Source organism: Penicillium nucicola (genome assembly GCF_028828085.1).
Source record: "Penicillium nucicola strain IBT 29836 chromosome Unknown utg000003l, whole genome shotgun sequence".
In the NCBI taxonomy this organism is placed as follows: domain Eukaryota; kingdom Fungi; phylum Ascomycota; class Eurotiomycetes; order Eurotiales; family Aspergillaceae; genus Penicillium; species Penicillium nucicola.
Window position 1 is genome coordinate 900169 of NW_026643127.1, and position 18546 is coordinate 918714.

Sequence of the window (18546 nt, forward strand, 5' to 3'; positions counted from 1 at the left end):
CTCCCCCTGCTTCAAGCAAAAAGAAAGAAAGCCATCGAATTTGTTTACCTTAGCAGCAATATTATATGCACATGCATGCACTTTTTTTTTTAATTCAGATTGTCTACGTACTGAAATCAATGGTGCAATGCGCACTTGAGAAACTCCAGTGACAGGGCCTATAGGGTCGAAGTATGGTGGAAGTGAATATCTCCTTATATTGATGAAGAGCAAAGACCTGGCTTTCGCATGGTCTTAGAAAGCAAACGGTCATCATGATCCTGTCCTTTGCCATCCTAACTGCCGTCCTGGCTTTTGGATTACGGCAGTCACCCCTTTTTTCAACACAACCCCACTGTCGCTGTCAACCTGGTAGCGCCTGTTGGCCTTCACAGGCGAGCTGGAACTATCTGAATACCTCGATTGGTGGTAACCTCGTCGCTCTTCGTCCAGCAGGCAGTGTCTGTTTTAAAGATGAATTCACACCCGACGCATGTGAAGACTTTGTGAAAAACTTTCACAACACCAATTGGCGTGTGCAGAGTCCAGGTAGGTCTTTGTCTGGAGCTATGAACTACTCTTTCATGTCATGTCTCGCTGACTATGGGCTCTACATCATACACAGCCTCCTTACAGGTGGTCAATTGGGAAAATCTGCGGTCAAGGGAAGAAAGTTGTCATGTCAGCCCCGACGGCAACATAACGCAGTGTGATCAGGGTCGAGTTGCCAGATATTCCGCCAAGGTAGAAAGCGTTTCTCAGGTGCAAGCAGTCATTGAATTTGCAGCCGCCAATGACCTTCGTCTTGCTATTCGCAATACTGGACATGATCTCGCCGGCCGCTCGACAGCGGCCGATTCGATCCAAATTCACACAGCTGGGCTGAAGGGAATTCAGCATACCGAGTCATTTCATCCCTCTGCACCATGGGGGCAAGTTGTCGAGTCTGAAGGCCCTGCGGTTACAGTCGGTGCCGGTGTGATGACCGGAGAGCTCTACTCGGCCGCCGCTGAAGGGAAATATACCGTCGTCGGTGGAAGTTGTAGTACTGTCGGTATCGCGGGTGGCTGGATGCAGGGTGGCGGTTATGGTATTCTTAGTCCCTCCAAAGGACTGGGCGTTGATAACGTCTTGGAGCTAAACATTATCACAGCCAAGGTGAGCAAACAGCATGGTCGGTTGCTATGGCATCGAACTATAACTGATGTGATTTACACAGGGATCCTACGTCACGGCCAACCGCTATCAGAATCAAGATCTTTTTTGGGCCGTTCGTGGAGGAGGTGGTGGCACCTTTGGTGTTATCACCAGCGTGACATTTCGCACTTTTCCAGATGTACCCGCAACTATTGCCAAGCTGAATGTGATAAGTCCAAATGGACCTGACGAGCCATTCTGGAATGCAGTTCAGGGGCATCTTGGCGGTCTAACTGCCTTGATTGATCAAGGAATTGCGACTCAATCCTTTGCTATTCCCAGCTTTCCCTTAGGTGGCGCCCTTCTCACCAGTGAGATTTATTTCATCAACCAGACTGATGACGCCGGGTCTCTACTGGTTCAGGACTTTGTCAAACAGGTCAAGGATCTCGGCCTCCATGTCGATTACTCTGAAGAGCATTTCGACCAACTCTCCACCTACCAAGCTATCCCCAAAGGCTTGGAACAGGCCGGAGTAGGAATCATGACAGCCTCGAGGCTGGTATCACGAGACTTAATAGCCTCGTTGGACGGCCCGGCGACCATGGCTCGAACACTATCCCGGTTGCATTTCAATACTGGGGATGCTCTGAGCTTTGAAGGAATAGCAGGTGGAAAGATCACCGGTACTAACAAAAGCATTGAAAGTGCCGTTCACTCAGATTGGCGTTCTGCAATCATGTCCCTGACTCTTGCACGAGCCCTTCCACTGGAGCCAAATTGGGAGACGTATCGGACGGTGGAGAGCGAGATAAATGATATACAACTTCCATTGTTGGAGTCGTTGGAACAAGGAGAGAGAGGGGGTTACTTGGGTATTCCATTTGCGCACGAGAGACAACCTACACACACTTTCTGGGGTTCTAAATATATTCGCCTGCTAGAGACCAAGCGTCGTTGGGACCCTAGCGACCTCTTTGTCACCCGGTTGGGAGTGGGTAGTGAGGATTGGGATGAGGAAGGCATGTGTCGAATAGCTTCCAGCAATCTCATGGAAACATTATTGTCCTGGTTCCGAGAGAGTTGCGGATCTCTCACAGGGGTCCTCTGAAGTCTCGGAGCCACGCGATACTTAGAATAGAGCTACTATTTTGAGCCGTCAAATATCTTACTCGTGCCATTCAACTAGCATGGTTCGAAACCGCTAGATCCTGTAACTTCATGTCACTAGATCAGGACAGGCTGTCAGAACCCACGACCTTGACGTGTAACCCTGCAATAGTATCGTCTTGATGTCAAATGTATGAAGCAACGGCAAATATGATTAGCCTGAGTTACATTCCAAGAAATCATCCTCCCCCGAAAGTCGGGTCGCAAGGGGATAGTTCTGGGCACGCCATGAGGCCACTGAGATGATTCATGTAGACGTGGTGCATCGTAGAAAAGAAGCGACTGGATGTGACATCCCTTGCCTCATTTTCGTCAGAATCAAGGAAGATCTTTCTCAGCTGGAAACCCCCACAAGGTCGCGGGTATCTCACGGGTCTTGCCGTGATCGCGTGAGGATCACGTAGACAGAGCTTATTTTGTCTGCAAATGTCTAAACTGACTGTAAGGGGGTTTACCCAGTGATGCGAGCTGCAGAGCCCACATTGACCAATCATAGTGGACTTACATACGCTCGAGGATTCTATTTTCCACTGTGGATCAACTAGCGTCGATCGTCTCTGGATCTCCAAGGACCTCGCCTGGGCACCGTCTGCATATGTAGCTATTTCTTTGTCATGATTCATGCATCATGCGCCAACTCTGGAAAAGCCCACACAGCGTCGTTAGCCAATGTTTACACGGCGATGCACACTCGTCTCTCCACCTTTCTGCAGGTCCTGCACAGCAATCGAACTTACCAACTGCAGGAATTTCCACCTGCGTCTTCAACCTCCTTACTTTGTGGTCCTCTTCAGCCGAAGTTGGAGCAATTGTTGGCAACCACGTAAGAGACAATGAATCGAAAAGTGGGTTGAGACACCTACTGTACAGTACTTTGAATCTATCGCAACCATGGATTTCGAGGCGCATAAACTTTCTGTCTACGGAATGGCGGTGAGAGTTCAGCTACCAAACACGCTGATGCACGTTCTGGATTTGATACGTTCTATACTTGCCCGAACCTGTTTTCTACATCCCTTTCTTCACTTATTGGAGCAGAACCACCCGACATCTTGATCTTGGGCAATTAAGGAGAAAACAGCCATCAAAATCACCATGACCACGCCTGCTATTGGGGAATCAACCGAAGCTCTGCAGCAACGAAGCCAACAATACAAAGGCTTCAATCCTATTCAATATGCGTGGTTTGACAATGAGGACAGCAAAAAATGGTGGGATCAAACGGCGCCGATTCTTACACGGGTCTTTGAAGCAGCCAAATATGATGTCCAACAGCAATACCTCTACATGACACTCTATCGTACTTTTCTCATTCCTTTCCTCGGCCCTCATCCAGGTGATTGGGGTTCATTCATCACGTATTCCGGCATCCCGGTCGAGTTCAGCATCAATTACCAGGACAACGGCCCACCAACCTGCCGGATCGGTTGGGAGCCCGTGAGCCATGCTTCAGGAACAGCCCAGGACCCCTTCAATAACGGCACAGTGGCTGAGGCCATGACGGCCATTGGTCAGCTGAAATTGAAAGGGCTCGAGACGGGGCTCTTCGATCATTTTGTCCAGACGTTGACCGTCAACTCGCAAGATGGTGCCGGCGTCGATGTGGCTCAGTTGCCCATATCCCGTTTCAGGAATCAGGTTGCGTTTGGTTTGGACCTCAAAGGCGGAGGGGTTACCATCAAATGCTACATATATCCAGCCCTTAAGGGCTTTGTAACGAAGAAGCCCTTCCGGGAGTTGCTGGATCATGCTATCCAGACCAGCGATGATGTGATGAACTGTGCCAATTATCTGAAGGGTGTCAGTGACTACTTAGAAGGAGCAGGTCTCTACAACCAGTACTCCTTCATCGGCTTCGATTTGGTCGACGGGTCGAAATCTCGGCTCAAAGTGTACAACACCATCCAAGACGTCACCTGGGCCAAGCTGGAGCAAATCTGGACTCTAGGTGGAAGCTTTGCCCACGATACCTCCATTCAACGAGGCCTCGGGTTTGCTCGAGAGTTGTGGCAGCTCCTGACACTTCACCTTGACAAGATGGCGGTCGGAATCTGGAACTATGAGCTTACTCCAGGGGGGATGGTTCCGAACCCCAAGTGGTATTTCATTCTCACTGGACTGAATGATCTGGAGAATGCACAGGCAATTATTAAGTTCTACCAGTCACTCGGGTGGCTCGAATTGGCTGAATCTTTCATTTCGACCTTCCAGAGTTATTTGTATGTTCTGACATTCCCCCCTTTAGATACCAGTTGACCACAGCTAACTTGTACCTTACAGCCCGGATTCTGACTTTTCTACAACTGACAATCTCCTGCAATACGTCTCTCTGGCCTATTCGGAGAAAACGGGTGTTTATTTCAGTGTATACTATCACTCATCTCGTTAGAATCTTTTCAGTATAGCTCAATCACTTACTCTTTAAATTTGATACTGGCCCGATGGCTCCTAGGTAAAACTCTCGATGTCAAAATGAACTTCGATACCCTACTGGTGCATTCGTTGACTAATATATAATCGTTGAACATTGGCGTTTGTGCCTCACTTCACTGCATCATCAGTCGTTGCAACAAAATACTTGGAGACTAGACAACTATCGAGTATGAGTATATTTCTTACCATCTCAGCTGACTCATAACACTTTTCAAAGAAGAAGTCTGATTTTCTGATTAGAGTCCTCTCTAAACCTACTACAGTACACCCTGTGCGTGATTACGTATGTCTCACTGTTGACAGTGCCCAGTTTGCACCGCCAAACTGCGAGCCAGTCTTCCTCATTTCAACAGATGTAAGATATGAATAAGTCATGTAGTCTTGAATTCTGCGGCATTTTGCGTGGCACATGTTTACCTCGGGAATAGGTTCCGTCAGTCATATCAGCAGTCTACTATGTAAAGTATTTATCATTAGGGAACCTCTCTTCACGTAAATGAGTATTACACATATAACCTATTGGGCGCTCACTTAATTTCATGATAAAATATCGGACTATCTTCGGTAAGCCTCATTAACACCCATATCAATCATCTTGCTTCTATGTTGAATTTCCCCCATGCTCTCTACATTATATGTCGACCTTTGTGTCGCATTAGACTGCCATTGCGCCATTCCTATTTCAATCAGAAAAAAGTAAAAGAATCAAAAAAATACGATTGGCGAGTAAATACATTCTTCGTGCCCATGTCTACTGTAGAAATGGCCGGGCTCATTATGGCACAAGCTATACAGTCTGCATCACAACTGTATCTCAAACGGTTGATACCAAAATTGAGGCTGTTGATCTGGGCAAACACCCCGACTATTCCACTACAAGACACGGCTTCAGCCAGCCCATACCTTCGCACCGTGTGATCTCTCTACTGTACTCAGTAACATACGTCATGCGGGATTATGTGATGCGATTTTGATAGCTCACATGCAGTATCTGTGTAGTACAACAGCATGTATGAGGTAACGCTATTGTCTATTACAGTTTGACCTGCACCTTGGGACAGAATTCGTATTGACAGCGCGCTTTAGACATCACTCCGGGCTTGTTGCAGAGCTATTGAACGCAGTACACCATGCTGCTGATCTGTATGCATATTGGTTCAGCTTGACTGTGCAGGCCTTACTACTGTGGAACACCAATCAGTTCTACACCGCTTGACAGCCTTGATACATTTCATATACTACTCAATGAGGTAGAATGTCGGTGAAATCCTGCTTCACTACTGTAGAATCTCATCGAGTGACAGTGCAGATGACAATGTGCAGTCTAAGGGCCCGACCACTCTGTTCTAATTTGGCTCAGATTTATAGCATACGCTGTATATGCACTTAGAAATAATAAATGAACGAAATTCGGGAGGGATTTTCAGTCTGAGTCCCGTCGAATGGTATTTTAGTAGGAACCACCCGTGAGCTGATCGTTTTCAATATACTCAAACTTGGAGCACAATATCCAAAACACATCATTTGAATTTTACTCCAAAGCACCGGCAAGCCATCATGACAGTGACTACCAAGCAAGACTCCAAGTCGGAGGTGACAGAAATTCCTGAAGTCTTTGTGGGTAAGCAGCAAATCGACGATGCTCTCGCTGCGGATGTCATCAAGCACATGGAAGTCGCTGGCGTTTGCATTCTGAGGAACATCTTCGACCAGTCCATATTAGACCAGATTCTTGAGGATTTTGAGCCACATGTGCCTAAGACTGACTCTTTTATTGGTAAGCAATGCCTTGAGCCGTGCTTAGATTCTCACATCAGCCCCCTCAGAAGTTCTGACCTTTTCGATAATAGGGTACACTGCGAACGGTTGCCAGATGACCGGTCTTGTGACCAAGTCGGAGACCTATGCCCAAAAGGTGATTGGCAATAGTATCTTCGAGAAAGTGCGCAATCATTTTCTCACAAGCCGTTATGGCTGCTGGGTAAGTAAAGCAATATCAACATATCCCGCAATCCTTCGAAAGTTTGAGACTAAGTTGTCACTTTAACAGGTCCAGGAAGGTATCCAAATGGAATTTGAGAATCCGCCGCAGCTTGATTCTACCGTTTGCTTCTACTTGAAGCCTGATTCGCCTGACCAACTGCTGCACCGAGATGATCAAGGTCATCAGAACTGGAATGGAGCAGCCAGCGAGTATGTTCTAGGCCGTGACTCCGGGTGCGCAATGTTTGCTGCTCTCACGGATGCTACAAAAGAGAATGGCACCACGCGCTTCATCCCTGGTAGCCATCTTTGGGACTACAACGTGCCTCATCCCATTGGAAATGACCCTCGGCTTCGCTACGCTGAGCTCAAGGCTGGGGACTGCTTTATGATGCTGAGCAGCGTCATCCACGCCAGCAGCGCCAACACGACAGTGGACAACCGACGTGTTCTCCTCTCTACCCATGTGACTAGAAGTCATCTGCGACAAGAGGAAAACCCTTACTTGACATACGATATTGAGAAAGTTCGAAAGCTTCCTGTATGGCTGCAGAAGTTCCTCGGGTATAACCTGCTCACACCTCTATGCGGCTGGGTTGATAAGAAAGACCCTCTTCTCATCTTGAACCCCGACGCCTCTCCTGATGATCTATACAATGGGTACGGTCGAGAATATCTTGCCTTGAGAAAGGAGGCGGATGAGAAGGCGGCCATTACAGCAAGCGCCTAAACTTTAGTGTGGATCAATTCAATTTTATAGTGGAATTATTGACAATATCTAGTTACAAATTGGACTCTCGCTTCAAGCAATTTCTTTCTATTTCAATTCCAATGTAGCCGAGAGATATTAGAAGGCAACTTCAAGAAATCAATGGAACAATGCAAGTGTATATTATTGAAATGTTGATGCTATTGTGGAAAATTAAAACGCAATCAGCAGCAGGCTGTAAAAAACCAGATAATCAGTACTTGTTCAACTGTCCAATGATTGAACCCACTACTGTAGGGGGACCTGGCCTAGGTACAATTCGCGAAGGCGGTAGATAAGCCAGCTGTATACATCCATGGATGGTCGAGATATGAAACCGCCCATTCTTTCCACATTTGTCAACACACTTATCAACTACAAATTGATGCTATTAAGGACGTCCAAGTTAGCAATTTCCTCCCATGTGAGATCTACCTGCAGGGAATTTTCTGCTACAGCCTGGCTCGTTTCTCTCTGTGCTTCTGTGTCGAGGGATATTGCGGCGAACCTCTTATGAAATGTACTGGAATATGATCTATGAATTAAAGCAACGTATGGGATTCTGTGGCATAAAAGTATACTTGTATACAATGAATGTAATGCTAAGGGCATCCTGCTATATCATCACAAAGCTAACAAGGCGTCAATATATAATCAACTTTTGAATGTCTTACTTTTGATATTTGTCCTTCCTAAAGTATGTTTAATGTTACGATACAAGCAGGGAATGTTGGCGGATAGAGAAGGTACAATATATATAATGTTTCAAATGATTACCGAGTTGTTTAAGTCTGGAGATTCTCTTTTGTATTAGAATCTCCTTATATACCAGAAAACTCTTCCTTAAGCTAGTCCTGAATAGATTTCCTAGGTGATGAATTAATCCGGTTGCCGTCATAGCTCATTCATGGCATGAACCATGGCCGGCCACCATAAATCTCAACAAAGTAGTGAACAGATATTTTTCTTGAAGTTACTTTCAAACCTGGATGTCATCTGCAGTATATTTTTCTATTAAAAAGGAAGAACGACGCGAGAAATCAAATTGTGCTGCAGACAAGACAAGACTGGGGAGGTAACGGGAAGGAAAGAGGAATGGTAAATCTACCATCGCATAATATCATTCAATATCAAAACAGTTATTCAGATTGTTAACTTAAAAGTCAAGTCAAGCTAAGTCAATGCTAATTTTGATTCTCTTTGTTTCTGTTTCTCGACTACAAATCATCTGTATATCTCACTTTTATACGTTAGCAAGTACATACGACCACAGGGTGTGGAGAACAGGGCTTCCCGTCCGCTCAGCCGTACTTAAGCCACACGCCGGTAAGTTAGTAGTTAGGTGGGTGACCACTAGCGAATCCTTACTGTTGTATGTTTTTTTTTTATTTTTTAAATGTGCAAAATCAATCAATCCTCCCCCCCACCTTCACTTCGCTTGTTCTCGTTACGCTCTGCTATCTATCCCTCCTGCTCTATAAGTTATATATATCTATGATCTCTACAAACATTTTCGAAAGAATAAAATGCCAAGTTATACCAAAAAATACATTTAACAGCCGTATTTTATCAGGGGGTGAGTGATATATTTAATGTCTTAGGGCCGCAACAGGAACTAGAAACAAAGCAAATTAAGAACGAGAATGCCATGCGGTCATTCATCACTAAGAGGCTGGTTGTCGAATTCCTCTTAGAGCAAGCCGAATCCTTATAGACAAAGAAAGGTCTTTATGATACACACCGTCTTCCATTACGATGTATACTGACCTTCGTTCTTATTCAGCACCACTTTTCTTTTTCAAAGTCAGTTTAGCCTTTCACAAAAGCCAGAGTATCTAACAACTTTCCTATTCGCACATGGTAGAATAAGATTGATCAACGCGTCTATGATCTTCATATTCAGCCTCTTTCACAAGATTGTGGCTACGTATTCCTGCTTAGGCCGGCAGAGTACGAGATATGCATAAGCCACCATCTCTGATAAATTGTCGCTCTCAGCCGACGGTCTAAATTAATGGACGCATGCTCAGCCCAAATAAGTCCCAGTCGTGGCGAAGACTTCGTTGTCCATTGCTTACTGATGCCTTATATAGTGTCGGGCTTTCGGGGTTCGCGTTAATGTAAGCCAACAAAGTGATTTCAACCATGGACAAGTCTATACGCACTTTGCACATCGGTCGTCATCCTGAACGAGGAAAATGCAAATTACGCATAATCATGACCTAAAATAATTCTTGTCGAGGTTATAATCCTCATTAAACGAGAACCAAGTCGCTTGATATCCATCTAACACATGCAAGCCAAGAAGTTGTGCTCGTATATAATCGTCCACCATTGAGTATTACTGCAATAAGTTAATAACGAAACAGTAAAGATGTCAGATTTGCCAAGCACGGCCTAGACACATGTTTTAGCGTACCACTTTAAATTAAAGTAAATGAAGAGCTTATATACGGGATCAGGATTTCTCTTAGCCAACTAAATATCGCTTCCATTAACAACCCCCCGCAGAACTTCCCCACCTCCGTAATAATGATTCTGTGAACCCTTCGCTTACCACTATCTAAACTATAAACCAAATTTAAACCTAAGTATTTGAGTCATGACTAAATCAGTCTCCATTTAGCGCCGCCCCGTGTATGGACTGATTCGACTTGGAGCCGCAATACGCCTGTCAGCTGTTTTCGGTGGGGGCGACATGCATGCTAGAGAAGCTAAAAAGTGGCAGTGTTCAAAGTGAACCAAGCAATTTGAATTTGGAGTTACTGTCCTCCGCAAAGCTCAAAAATGGGGGCGGAAAGTTCTTATGCATGCAAGTGGTGTCCGTGGCTTTGTAAGATTCGGCATCTCAGGTGAGGCTGGCCACGACCCTCTCTTGGGGGCTTTCTTTTACTTCGGAGATGTCGATTGAGCCTCAGCCTTGCGCCTCAATATTATGTGATCGGTTGAGTTAATTACATATTATTACAGAGCATTACAGAGGAATGGCGGTCAAAGCACGCTGGCTTCTTGCGCTGATATTTATGATAGAAGGCACCAGGGATACGATATATAACAGAAGCCCCTGTAATTTTTGACTCATGATCAAGCAAAGAGTCTCCTGTTTATATTGTGGTTTCTAGTGCTAACCTGGCCAGATGATAGGTCTCACAATCGGAGCAATGGGCAGCCTTTATCTGTGGGTGCTGCTGTTCAGCCAGTTCGTGCTTTCTCTGCGGTATGACCAAGAATTTTCTGAGTACAATCTCAATGAGAACAAAACCGCAAAGGATGTTCTTGATTACTGGGGTCAATGGCCAAAGCATATATACAACCCATCCCCTGCAAACTGGCGATTTCCCTTCTACACATTATTTCTCGATCGGTTTGCTGATGGTAACCCGGAAAACAATGATATTAATGGGACGGTGTTTGAAACCGACACAATTTCAAATCAGTATCGTTTTGGAGGAGACATGGATGGGTTGAGAGAGAATTTGGATTACATACAAGGAATCGGCATCAAGGTTAGCAAACCTTCGGTATATGAGTTGTCTTTTGGGAAAGTAACTAATGACTACTTTCACTCATAGGGAGTCTATATTGCTGGCACGCCCTTCGTCAACTTTCCTTGGAAATCTGACAGCTATTCGGTAGGCAACCCTGACTATATACAATGTGTCAATTTCTAACTGGAAACAGCCCTTGGACTTCAGTTTACTGGACAAACACTATGGCACCATTCAACAGTGGAGATCAGCGATCGACGAAATTCACCGACGAGGAATGTATGTTATGTTGGATAGTACCTACGGAACGTAAGTATCGTGGACCTCCTGGCAAGAAGATATGAAAATGACATTTTTAGTATGGCCGATTTGCTCGGCTTCGAAGGATTTCTCAACAGCACCGCGCCGTTGAATCCACTCGAATACAGAACGGTTTGGAAAGAAGGGCAACAATATTCTGATTTTAGACCGAGCAATCAATACAAGAAAGAGTGCAAGTATCCCACTTTCTATTCGGAGGTGGGAGTGCCAGTTGGAAACGAAACAGCGTTCCTCAATGAACTTAAGGGCTGTTATGACAGTGACTTTGATCAGGTGAGTGTGTCCAATTCAACACAGCAGTCTATCTACTGTCTTAATCCTAACTTTATAATCAGTATGGTGCTATGGACTCTGTGAGTCTAGCGCCTGACTGGCAGAAGTCTCTCGCAAAAGCTGCCTTGGTGCAAGACAGACTTCGAGAATGGGTTCCATCTGTCAGAAAGAAGATCGAACATTTCACCTGCATGTTGATCACTTCTCTTGATATCGATGCGCTCCGCTTTGACAAAGCAGGCCAAATTACAGTAGACGCATTTGCGAGCAGCTCCATGGCCATTAGAGAATGTGCGTCTCTTCTGGGAAAGGACAACTTCTTCATCGGAGGAGAATTCACTGCAAGCAATTCCTATGCATCGATTTACCTTGGTCGCGGACGTGAACCAGACATGAGACCGAGTGATCAGACGGAAAGCATTTCTCTCACCAATGCTTCCGATGATCGATTCTTTCTTCGGCACCCAGAAAAGCATGGAGCAGATGCGGCAGTATTTCACTACAGCATCTATCGTGCGCTTACTAGATTCCTCGGCATGGATGGCAATTTCACAGCGCCGGCAGACACCAGTGTTGATTTCGTCGATGCCTGGAACGATATTCTGATATCCAATGACCTCATCAACGTCAACACTGGGAAATTCGATCCGCGACATATGATGGGAACTAGCAATCAAGATACATTTCGCTGGTCATCCATTCGACAAGGAACAGAAAAGATGCTGCTAGGGCAGTTCATTACATCTCTCCAGCTACCTGGAATTCCTGTCCTGCTCTGGGGTGAAGAGCAAGATTTATATATCCTTGATAGTACAAGTCCACTTGGCATATTCGGTCGGCAACCCATGACCTCGTCACCCTCTTGGCAAATACAGGGATGCTATGGACTTGGATCAAGTCAATACAACGATTTCCCAGTCGAGGCGGCCTTGACGGGATGCCACGACGACAAGGTAGGTATGGATCATCGAGATCCAACACATCCAGTGCGCAACATCATCAAGTCATTTTACCATCTCCGAGAGCAAATTCCTTCGCTCAAAGACGGCTATTATCTCCAGACTCTCTCCAAGCAAACACATAATGTCACTCTTCCCGGATCTGGTGGCACTGCAACGGAACTCGGGATATGGAGTGTTCTTCGTGATCAGTTCCCCGGTGTGAATGACCTTGATCCGACCAACAAGACCGCGGTTTGGCTCATCTATCATAACGAGAACACAACGGTCTCATACGACTTTGACTGCAGTTCGCCTGCCAACAGCTTGCTCGCTCCTTTCGCAGGAGGAATCAAAGTCAAAAATTTGCTGGCGCCTTACGATGAGATTACTCTACAACCAAGCCAAGTCAGGCTAGAGATTCATGGATCTCCTAATTTCAACGGTTGCGTGGACCGAGCTACTTTGAAACCTTTCGAGTTCCGTGCCTACGTCCCAATAGCGCAATGGATACCTCCGCCCGTTGTGATGACAGCATTTACACCAGGTCACGATGCTAGAATCGAATCAAACATCACAGTCGTTGATGAACAGAGTATTGAGATAGAACTTCAGTTCTCGGTAAAGCTTGACTGTGATGCGGTAACAAAAAGTGTCGCTATCTCGTCCACTACCGAAAGTCAGGCAATTCCAAACATCAATGCAGAAAGTGTCTCCTGTGGGACGGTGACACCAGGAACTCCGAAGCATATTGGTCAAATTCCAGGTGCATGGTCCTGGAAAGCAACCTTGGACAACGTAACCCACGGTATACATGTCCTCACTGTCAAGAATGCCTCAACAGCAACAAAATCTCGGTTTACAAATTCGGTTGATCGCTTGATGTTCCGTATTGGGCGCAAAGATAATCCAATGATATTCCCCATATCGGCAAACTACACCAACACTGGCCTCACCAAATTCACTGCTGATGACGGCTTCTTGGTACATCACAATGCCGTCGGTGCAGATAAATGGCGATATTCAACGAACTGGGAGAGCTCATGGAGTCCGTGGAAATACTACGATGGGGGTTCAAGCCGAATAAATAGTCTGCCTTGGTCAGGTACAAAGCAACAGCGATGGGAGGGCGATCATGTTATTCTTCAGTATTGGAGCAAAGCGGCTGGAAGTGGTCAACATATCCAACATATGGACTTACGAGGGAAGGACAAGGCACCAAGGCGATTTCCCCATCTATTTGCTTTTGGAGATTTCAATCGCTTCGGCAAAGACATTGGCCTCAAAAGTGCTTTCTCTCACGATAGCAAGGATGGCGCATGGAAATTCCACCTCTCTGCTGAATGGCCCTCGAGACTCCAAATTAATGTTTGGGGATTGAACGCGGACAACGAGCTTGATCGTACCCTCATTCTTGGAAACACCCTGAACAGCAGTCGACTCAATCGACTTCAACCTGACTCACTTTCAGTTGCCGATAATATTGTCAACTTTACTGAATATCCGCCTGCACCATACATGGCCTACCGAATGGAACTGAACGATGGCGACATGCGATTTGAGCTGGTTCCCACTGGTTTGCGCTTGCACCAACAGATCATATATTTACTGCTGTGGATCCTTCCTATACTGACCGCGGGACTTAGTGTCCTGATTTACATGGGCGCATTCTACAACATCAGTTTCAACCGCACAGGTGTCAGCTTGCCATTTCATATTCTACCTGCATTCCTCCGCCCTCGTCAGAGATTCGAGAAATTGAGTGGAGAAGAGACCAAAGCAGCATCCATGACTGAAATGGCTGTGGCATCTACCCCGGGGATGTTCCCATTGGCAGCTTCAATCTCCTCGAAGAAAAAGCGGACTGTTTTACTGGCAACCTTGGAATACGACATCGAGGATTGGGAAATCAAAATCAAAATCGGTGGACTCGGCGTCATGGCCCAGCTCATGGGAAAAAACCTTCCACATCACGACATCATCTGGGTGGTACCCTGTGTTGGGGGAGTCGACTACCCAATCGACACATTAGATGAGCCTATGGCCGTCACCATCGCCAATAGTGTATACGAAGTGCAGGTCCAATACCACAAGTTGCGAAATATCACGTATGTTCTTCTCGACGCCCCTATCTTCCGCCAGCAAACCAAATCAGAGCCATACCCCCCTCGGATGGACGATCTTCACAGTGCAATCTATTACAGTGCCTGGAATGCCTGTATCGCCGATACTGTCAAACGTTTCTCCCACTGCATTGACATCTATCATATCAATGACTACCACGGTGCAGTGGCACCACTATACTTACTCCCGAATACCATTCCGTGTTGTTTGTCGCTACACAACGCTGAGTTCCAGGGTTTATGGCCGCTTCGCGATCAGAAAGAGCTTGATGAAATCAGCCAAGTTTTCAACCTCGACGTTGCTATCATTCGCAAATATGTGCAGTTTGGCGAGGTCTTCAACCTGCTTCATGCGGGAGCCAGTTACCTTCGAGTGCACCAACGTGGGTTCGGTGCGGTCGGAGTCTCAAACAAATATGGAGATCGCTCCTACGCGAGATATCCTATTTTTTGGGGCCTTAAGGAAATTGGCAAGCTTCCTAACCCGGATCCTTCGGACACAGAGCCATGGGATCCCGAGACAGAGGCCAACCAAGTCATCAAGGTTGACCAGGCATACGAACAATCCCGTGGAGATGACCGTTCCAAGGCGCAAAAATGGGCCGGACTGAATGTCGACCCGGCTGCTGAATTGTTTGTGTTCGTTGGTCGGTGGTCGGTTCAGAAAGGTGTTGATCTAATTGCCGATGTCTTCCCGGCAATTTTAGAGAAGCATTCAAACGTCCAGTTGATCTGTATCGGCCCTGTCATTGACATGTACGGGCAAGTTCGCCGCGCTTAAGTTGGAAGAGATGATGAATCTCTACCCAGGAAGAGTATTCTCTAAGCCAGAGTTCACGGCCTTGCCTCCCTTCATCTTTACAGGAGCCGAGTTTGCTCTTATCCCATCGCGCGATGAACCATTTGGCCTTGTGGCGGTCGAGTTTGGTCGTAAGGGCGCATTAGGTGTTGGAGCTTTAGTCGGTGGACTCGGTCAAATGCCCGGTTGGTGGTTTCCCGTGGAGTCCATGACAGTGAAACATCTCCAAAAGCAATTCAAGTTGGCCATCGAAAGTGCCATCGGATCAAAGCAGAAAGATCGCGCCATGATGCGAGCAAGTTCAGCTAAGCAGCGCTTCCCCGTGGCTCGATGGGTCGAGGACCTCGATCATCTGCAGGCGCAGTCAATTCGTATGCATGAGCAGGAGAATGATCCTTCGCGGAAGAAGCGATCAAGTGCCCGATACTCGCGCAACTTCAGCCAAATGTCCTTTTTCTCGGGGCAAACTTCAACTCCGAACCTTGATGAGATGAATCCCCTACCCAGAACTCCTCCCCAGATTCCGGATGAAGGTCTTCAGCGAACTCTCTCATTGGGAGTTCGGGCCGGCCCTGGCCATCAGATCAGACGTACTGTTTTACATGAGGGTACTGCATTAACGCCCAGACTGGAAGAAATCTCGGATCCTGATGAACAGCCCATCTCTCCAGAAGCAGCGGAGGCAATCATAAAACAAGGGCAGCATAGCTCTTCATCATCTGTGACTGGGATTGACGAAGGCCAACGAGGTAGATCTCTTTCGGTGACAACTCTATCACAGCCTTCAGCGGTAGCTGGTCTTGGAAATAATGACGCACATTCAAAATCAAGGGGCAGGCTGAGGTCCTCCTCGGTACTAAGCGTGGACCAGATCAAGGGAACACGTGAAAGTTTCTCCCTGGAGACTGCAGACCCGACGTTCAAAGACGAAAATGGCAAATATGCTCGCTATTTCCAGGGGATGCTGCAACGCTTGACTGGCAAGAATTCAGAAACCGATCTTTGCATTGAAGAGTTCATCGTGAACAGTGAGAAGGAATGGTCTGATGGCATGCGTGAAGTCAAGCTGGGTCGTGTATCCAGTCGCAGCCCTTCGCCTTATCTTGGATCTCGAAGATCTCCATCTATTAATGCTCAAGACGATGACGTTGAAGATGATGGCTCCAACTATGAAGACTTGTCAACTCAAGTACTACTGCGACCTGCAGCCTTCAGTCGACCGCCCTTGATCCAACGCTGGCTATTGAGGCGCGTATTCGATTGGCCGGTCTACTCAATTATTCTGGCCTTGGGCCAGATAATGGCTGCCAATTCCTCTCAAATTACCTTGCTCACCTCACCATCAGGTTCCAGTCCCGCCAGTCTCTACATTTTGGGAAGTATGTATATTGTCACAACTTGTGGTTGGTGGTTGGCATTCCGGCGCATCCCGTCATTTTATCTGCTCTCGCTACCCTTTGTATTCTACAGTATTGCATTTTTGGTTATCGGTATTGCAGCATTTATTCCCAAGGGTGGCGGTCAGGATTGGGCTTACCACATTGCCACTGCCTTCTACATCATCGGATCCTCCAGTGGATACCTCTTCTTTTCGCTCAACTTTGGAGATGATGGTATGTTCTGTAATCACCCCCGCTATAAGACTTTTACTCACTATCTTATAGGTGGCTCGAAGATTGAATCTTGGGTGTATCGCGCCTGCATTATTCAAGGAACTCAGAATCTCTATATCGCCGCGCTCTTCTTTTGGGGCTCTGATATCGCATCAGGAAACGGCAGAGCCGTTATTGAAAACGCGGGCGCTGTTGCCGCAATCACGATGCCAATATCAGCTCTCTTGTTCGGTATCGCCGTAGTCCTGTTCACCGGTCTACCCAGTTACTACCGTCAAACCCCCGGAAAAATCCCGGCATTCTACAAGAGCATCCTCCGCCGCAAGATCATAATCTGGTTTTCAGTCTCCGTGGTCTTACAGAACTACTTCCTCAGCATGCCCTATCAACGAAACTGGAATTATCTCTGGGCATCCAAGTACGTGCCACGCTGGGCGATCTTCCTGCTTGCCGTGGCATTCTTCATCGGAGTCTGGTATGTGCTCCTAGCTCTATTAGCTTGGCGATCCAAGAGCCATTCCTGGATCATGGCCATCTTTGCTATTGGACTCGGTGCTCCTAGATGGGCACAGATGCTGTGGAGCACATCTGGCATTGGCTGGTGGGTGCCGTGGATGGCGGGCGGGCCAACTGGATACGCGATCGGCGCTCGCGCAGTTTGGCTCTGGCTAGGAGTCCTGGACTCCATACAGGGAGTAGGATTCGGTATGATCTTGCTACAGACACTCACTCGAATTCATATCGCGGCGTCACTGTGTGCCGCACAATTGATCGGTACAATTACTACGTTGATTGCTCGCGCCAGCGCTCCAGATCGAGACGGACCGGGAGATGTGTTCCCTGACTTTTCGGCGGGTATTATCGAGGGAATATCAAAGCCCTGGTTTTGGATTGCATTGAGCTGTCAATTAGCAATACCTGTTGGGTTCTTCATGTTTTTCCGCAACGAACAGTTGAACAAACCTTGATTTGAAGAGGAACAAGGGAGGGGAGAAGGGGTTTCGGGCTTCCTTTTCGCTTATTATTTTTCGCTTATTATTTTGTCTCTCATGCATATAGACGTGTTCTCATTTTAGTATCATATGTGGAATTCTGGACACGATCCTCACTATTTTATTAATAAAAGTCGCAATTAGTGTCTTTCATTGGATCAAGCTATTTCAAGAATTTGAGGCATCGATCCCGACACATTGATGAGACAGCCGACCAGCGTTGGTGAATCTTGAGTCACCATTACAACTTAGCTGCCTCGCGTCAGCTTATCGCACGCGTACAAAATGGTGATTGACATTGCTCGGCTGTTCAGTCACGGATGTGATGCTAATGTAGCCAAGCCTTCCAAATCGTCGTTGCTCTGACATCCTTCCAGGCGAACAATGAAGGCATTCGCGTTCCTGAGTTAACAAGATGACTACCTGCCCCCAGTTATTACCAAGTACAATATCTTTCAGGCTCATCTTATGACTGTTCATGCGGTGGAGGAGGATTGAGCTTTCCAAACCTGGTAAGAAACGATAAGGCCAAGGCTTCGGAGCGGAAGG

General features: G+C 46.7%; 4 protein-coding genes across 4 annotated transcripts; all 4 read left to right on the forward strand.

Moving 5' to 3' along the window:
• Window positions 1-254: 254 nt before the first annotated feature.
• N7511_003918 (FAD-dependent oxidoreductase) lies at window positions 255-2227 on the forward strand (the record flags this gene model as incomplete). The annotated part of the gene is made up of 3 exons (XM_057126343.1): window positions 255-528; window positions 605-1137; window positions 1199-2227. 3 exons carry the CDS (start codon window positions 255-257, stop codon window positions 2225-2227), a joined length of 1836 nt encoding a protein of 611 aa, XP_056985233.1.
• A 1154-nt stretch (window positions 2228-3381) lies between these two features.
• On the forward strand, window positions 3382-4675 carry N7511_003919 (uncharacterized protein; the record flags this gene model as incomplete). The annotated part of the gene is made up of 2 exons (XM_057126344.1): window positions 3382-4505; window positions 4567-4675. The coding sequence occupies 2 exons, from the start codon at window positions 3382-3384 to the stop codon at window positions 4673-4675; spliced, it is 1233 nt and encodes a 410-aa protein (XP_056985234.1).
• Window positions 4676-6276: 1601 nt separating this feature from the next.
• On the forward strand, window positions 6277-7432 carry N7511_003920 (phytanoyl-CoA dioxygenase family protein; the record flags this gene model as incomplete). The annotated part of the gene is made up of 3 exons (XM_057126345.1): window positions 6277-6496; window positions 6570-6700; window positions 6770-7432. The coding sequence occupies 3 exons, from the start codon at window positions 6277-6279 to the stop codon at window positions 7430-7432; spliced, it is 1014 nt and encodes a 337-aa protein (XP_056985235.1).
• Window positions 7433-10611: 3179 nt separating this feature from the next.
• On the forward strand, window positions 10612-17973 carry N7511_003921 (uncharacterized protein; the record flags this gene model as incomplete). Its single annotated transcript, XM_057126346.1, has 7 exons — window positions 10612-10971; window positions 11023-11082; window positions 11132-11247; window positions 11298-11532; window positions 11595-15349; window positions 15408-17005; window positions 17057-17973. 7 exons carry the CDS (start codon window positions 10612-10614, stop codon window positions 17971-17973), a joined length of 7041 nt encoding a protein of 2346 aa, XP_056985236.1.
• Window positions 17974-18546: the final 573 nt, after the last annotated feature.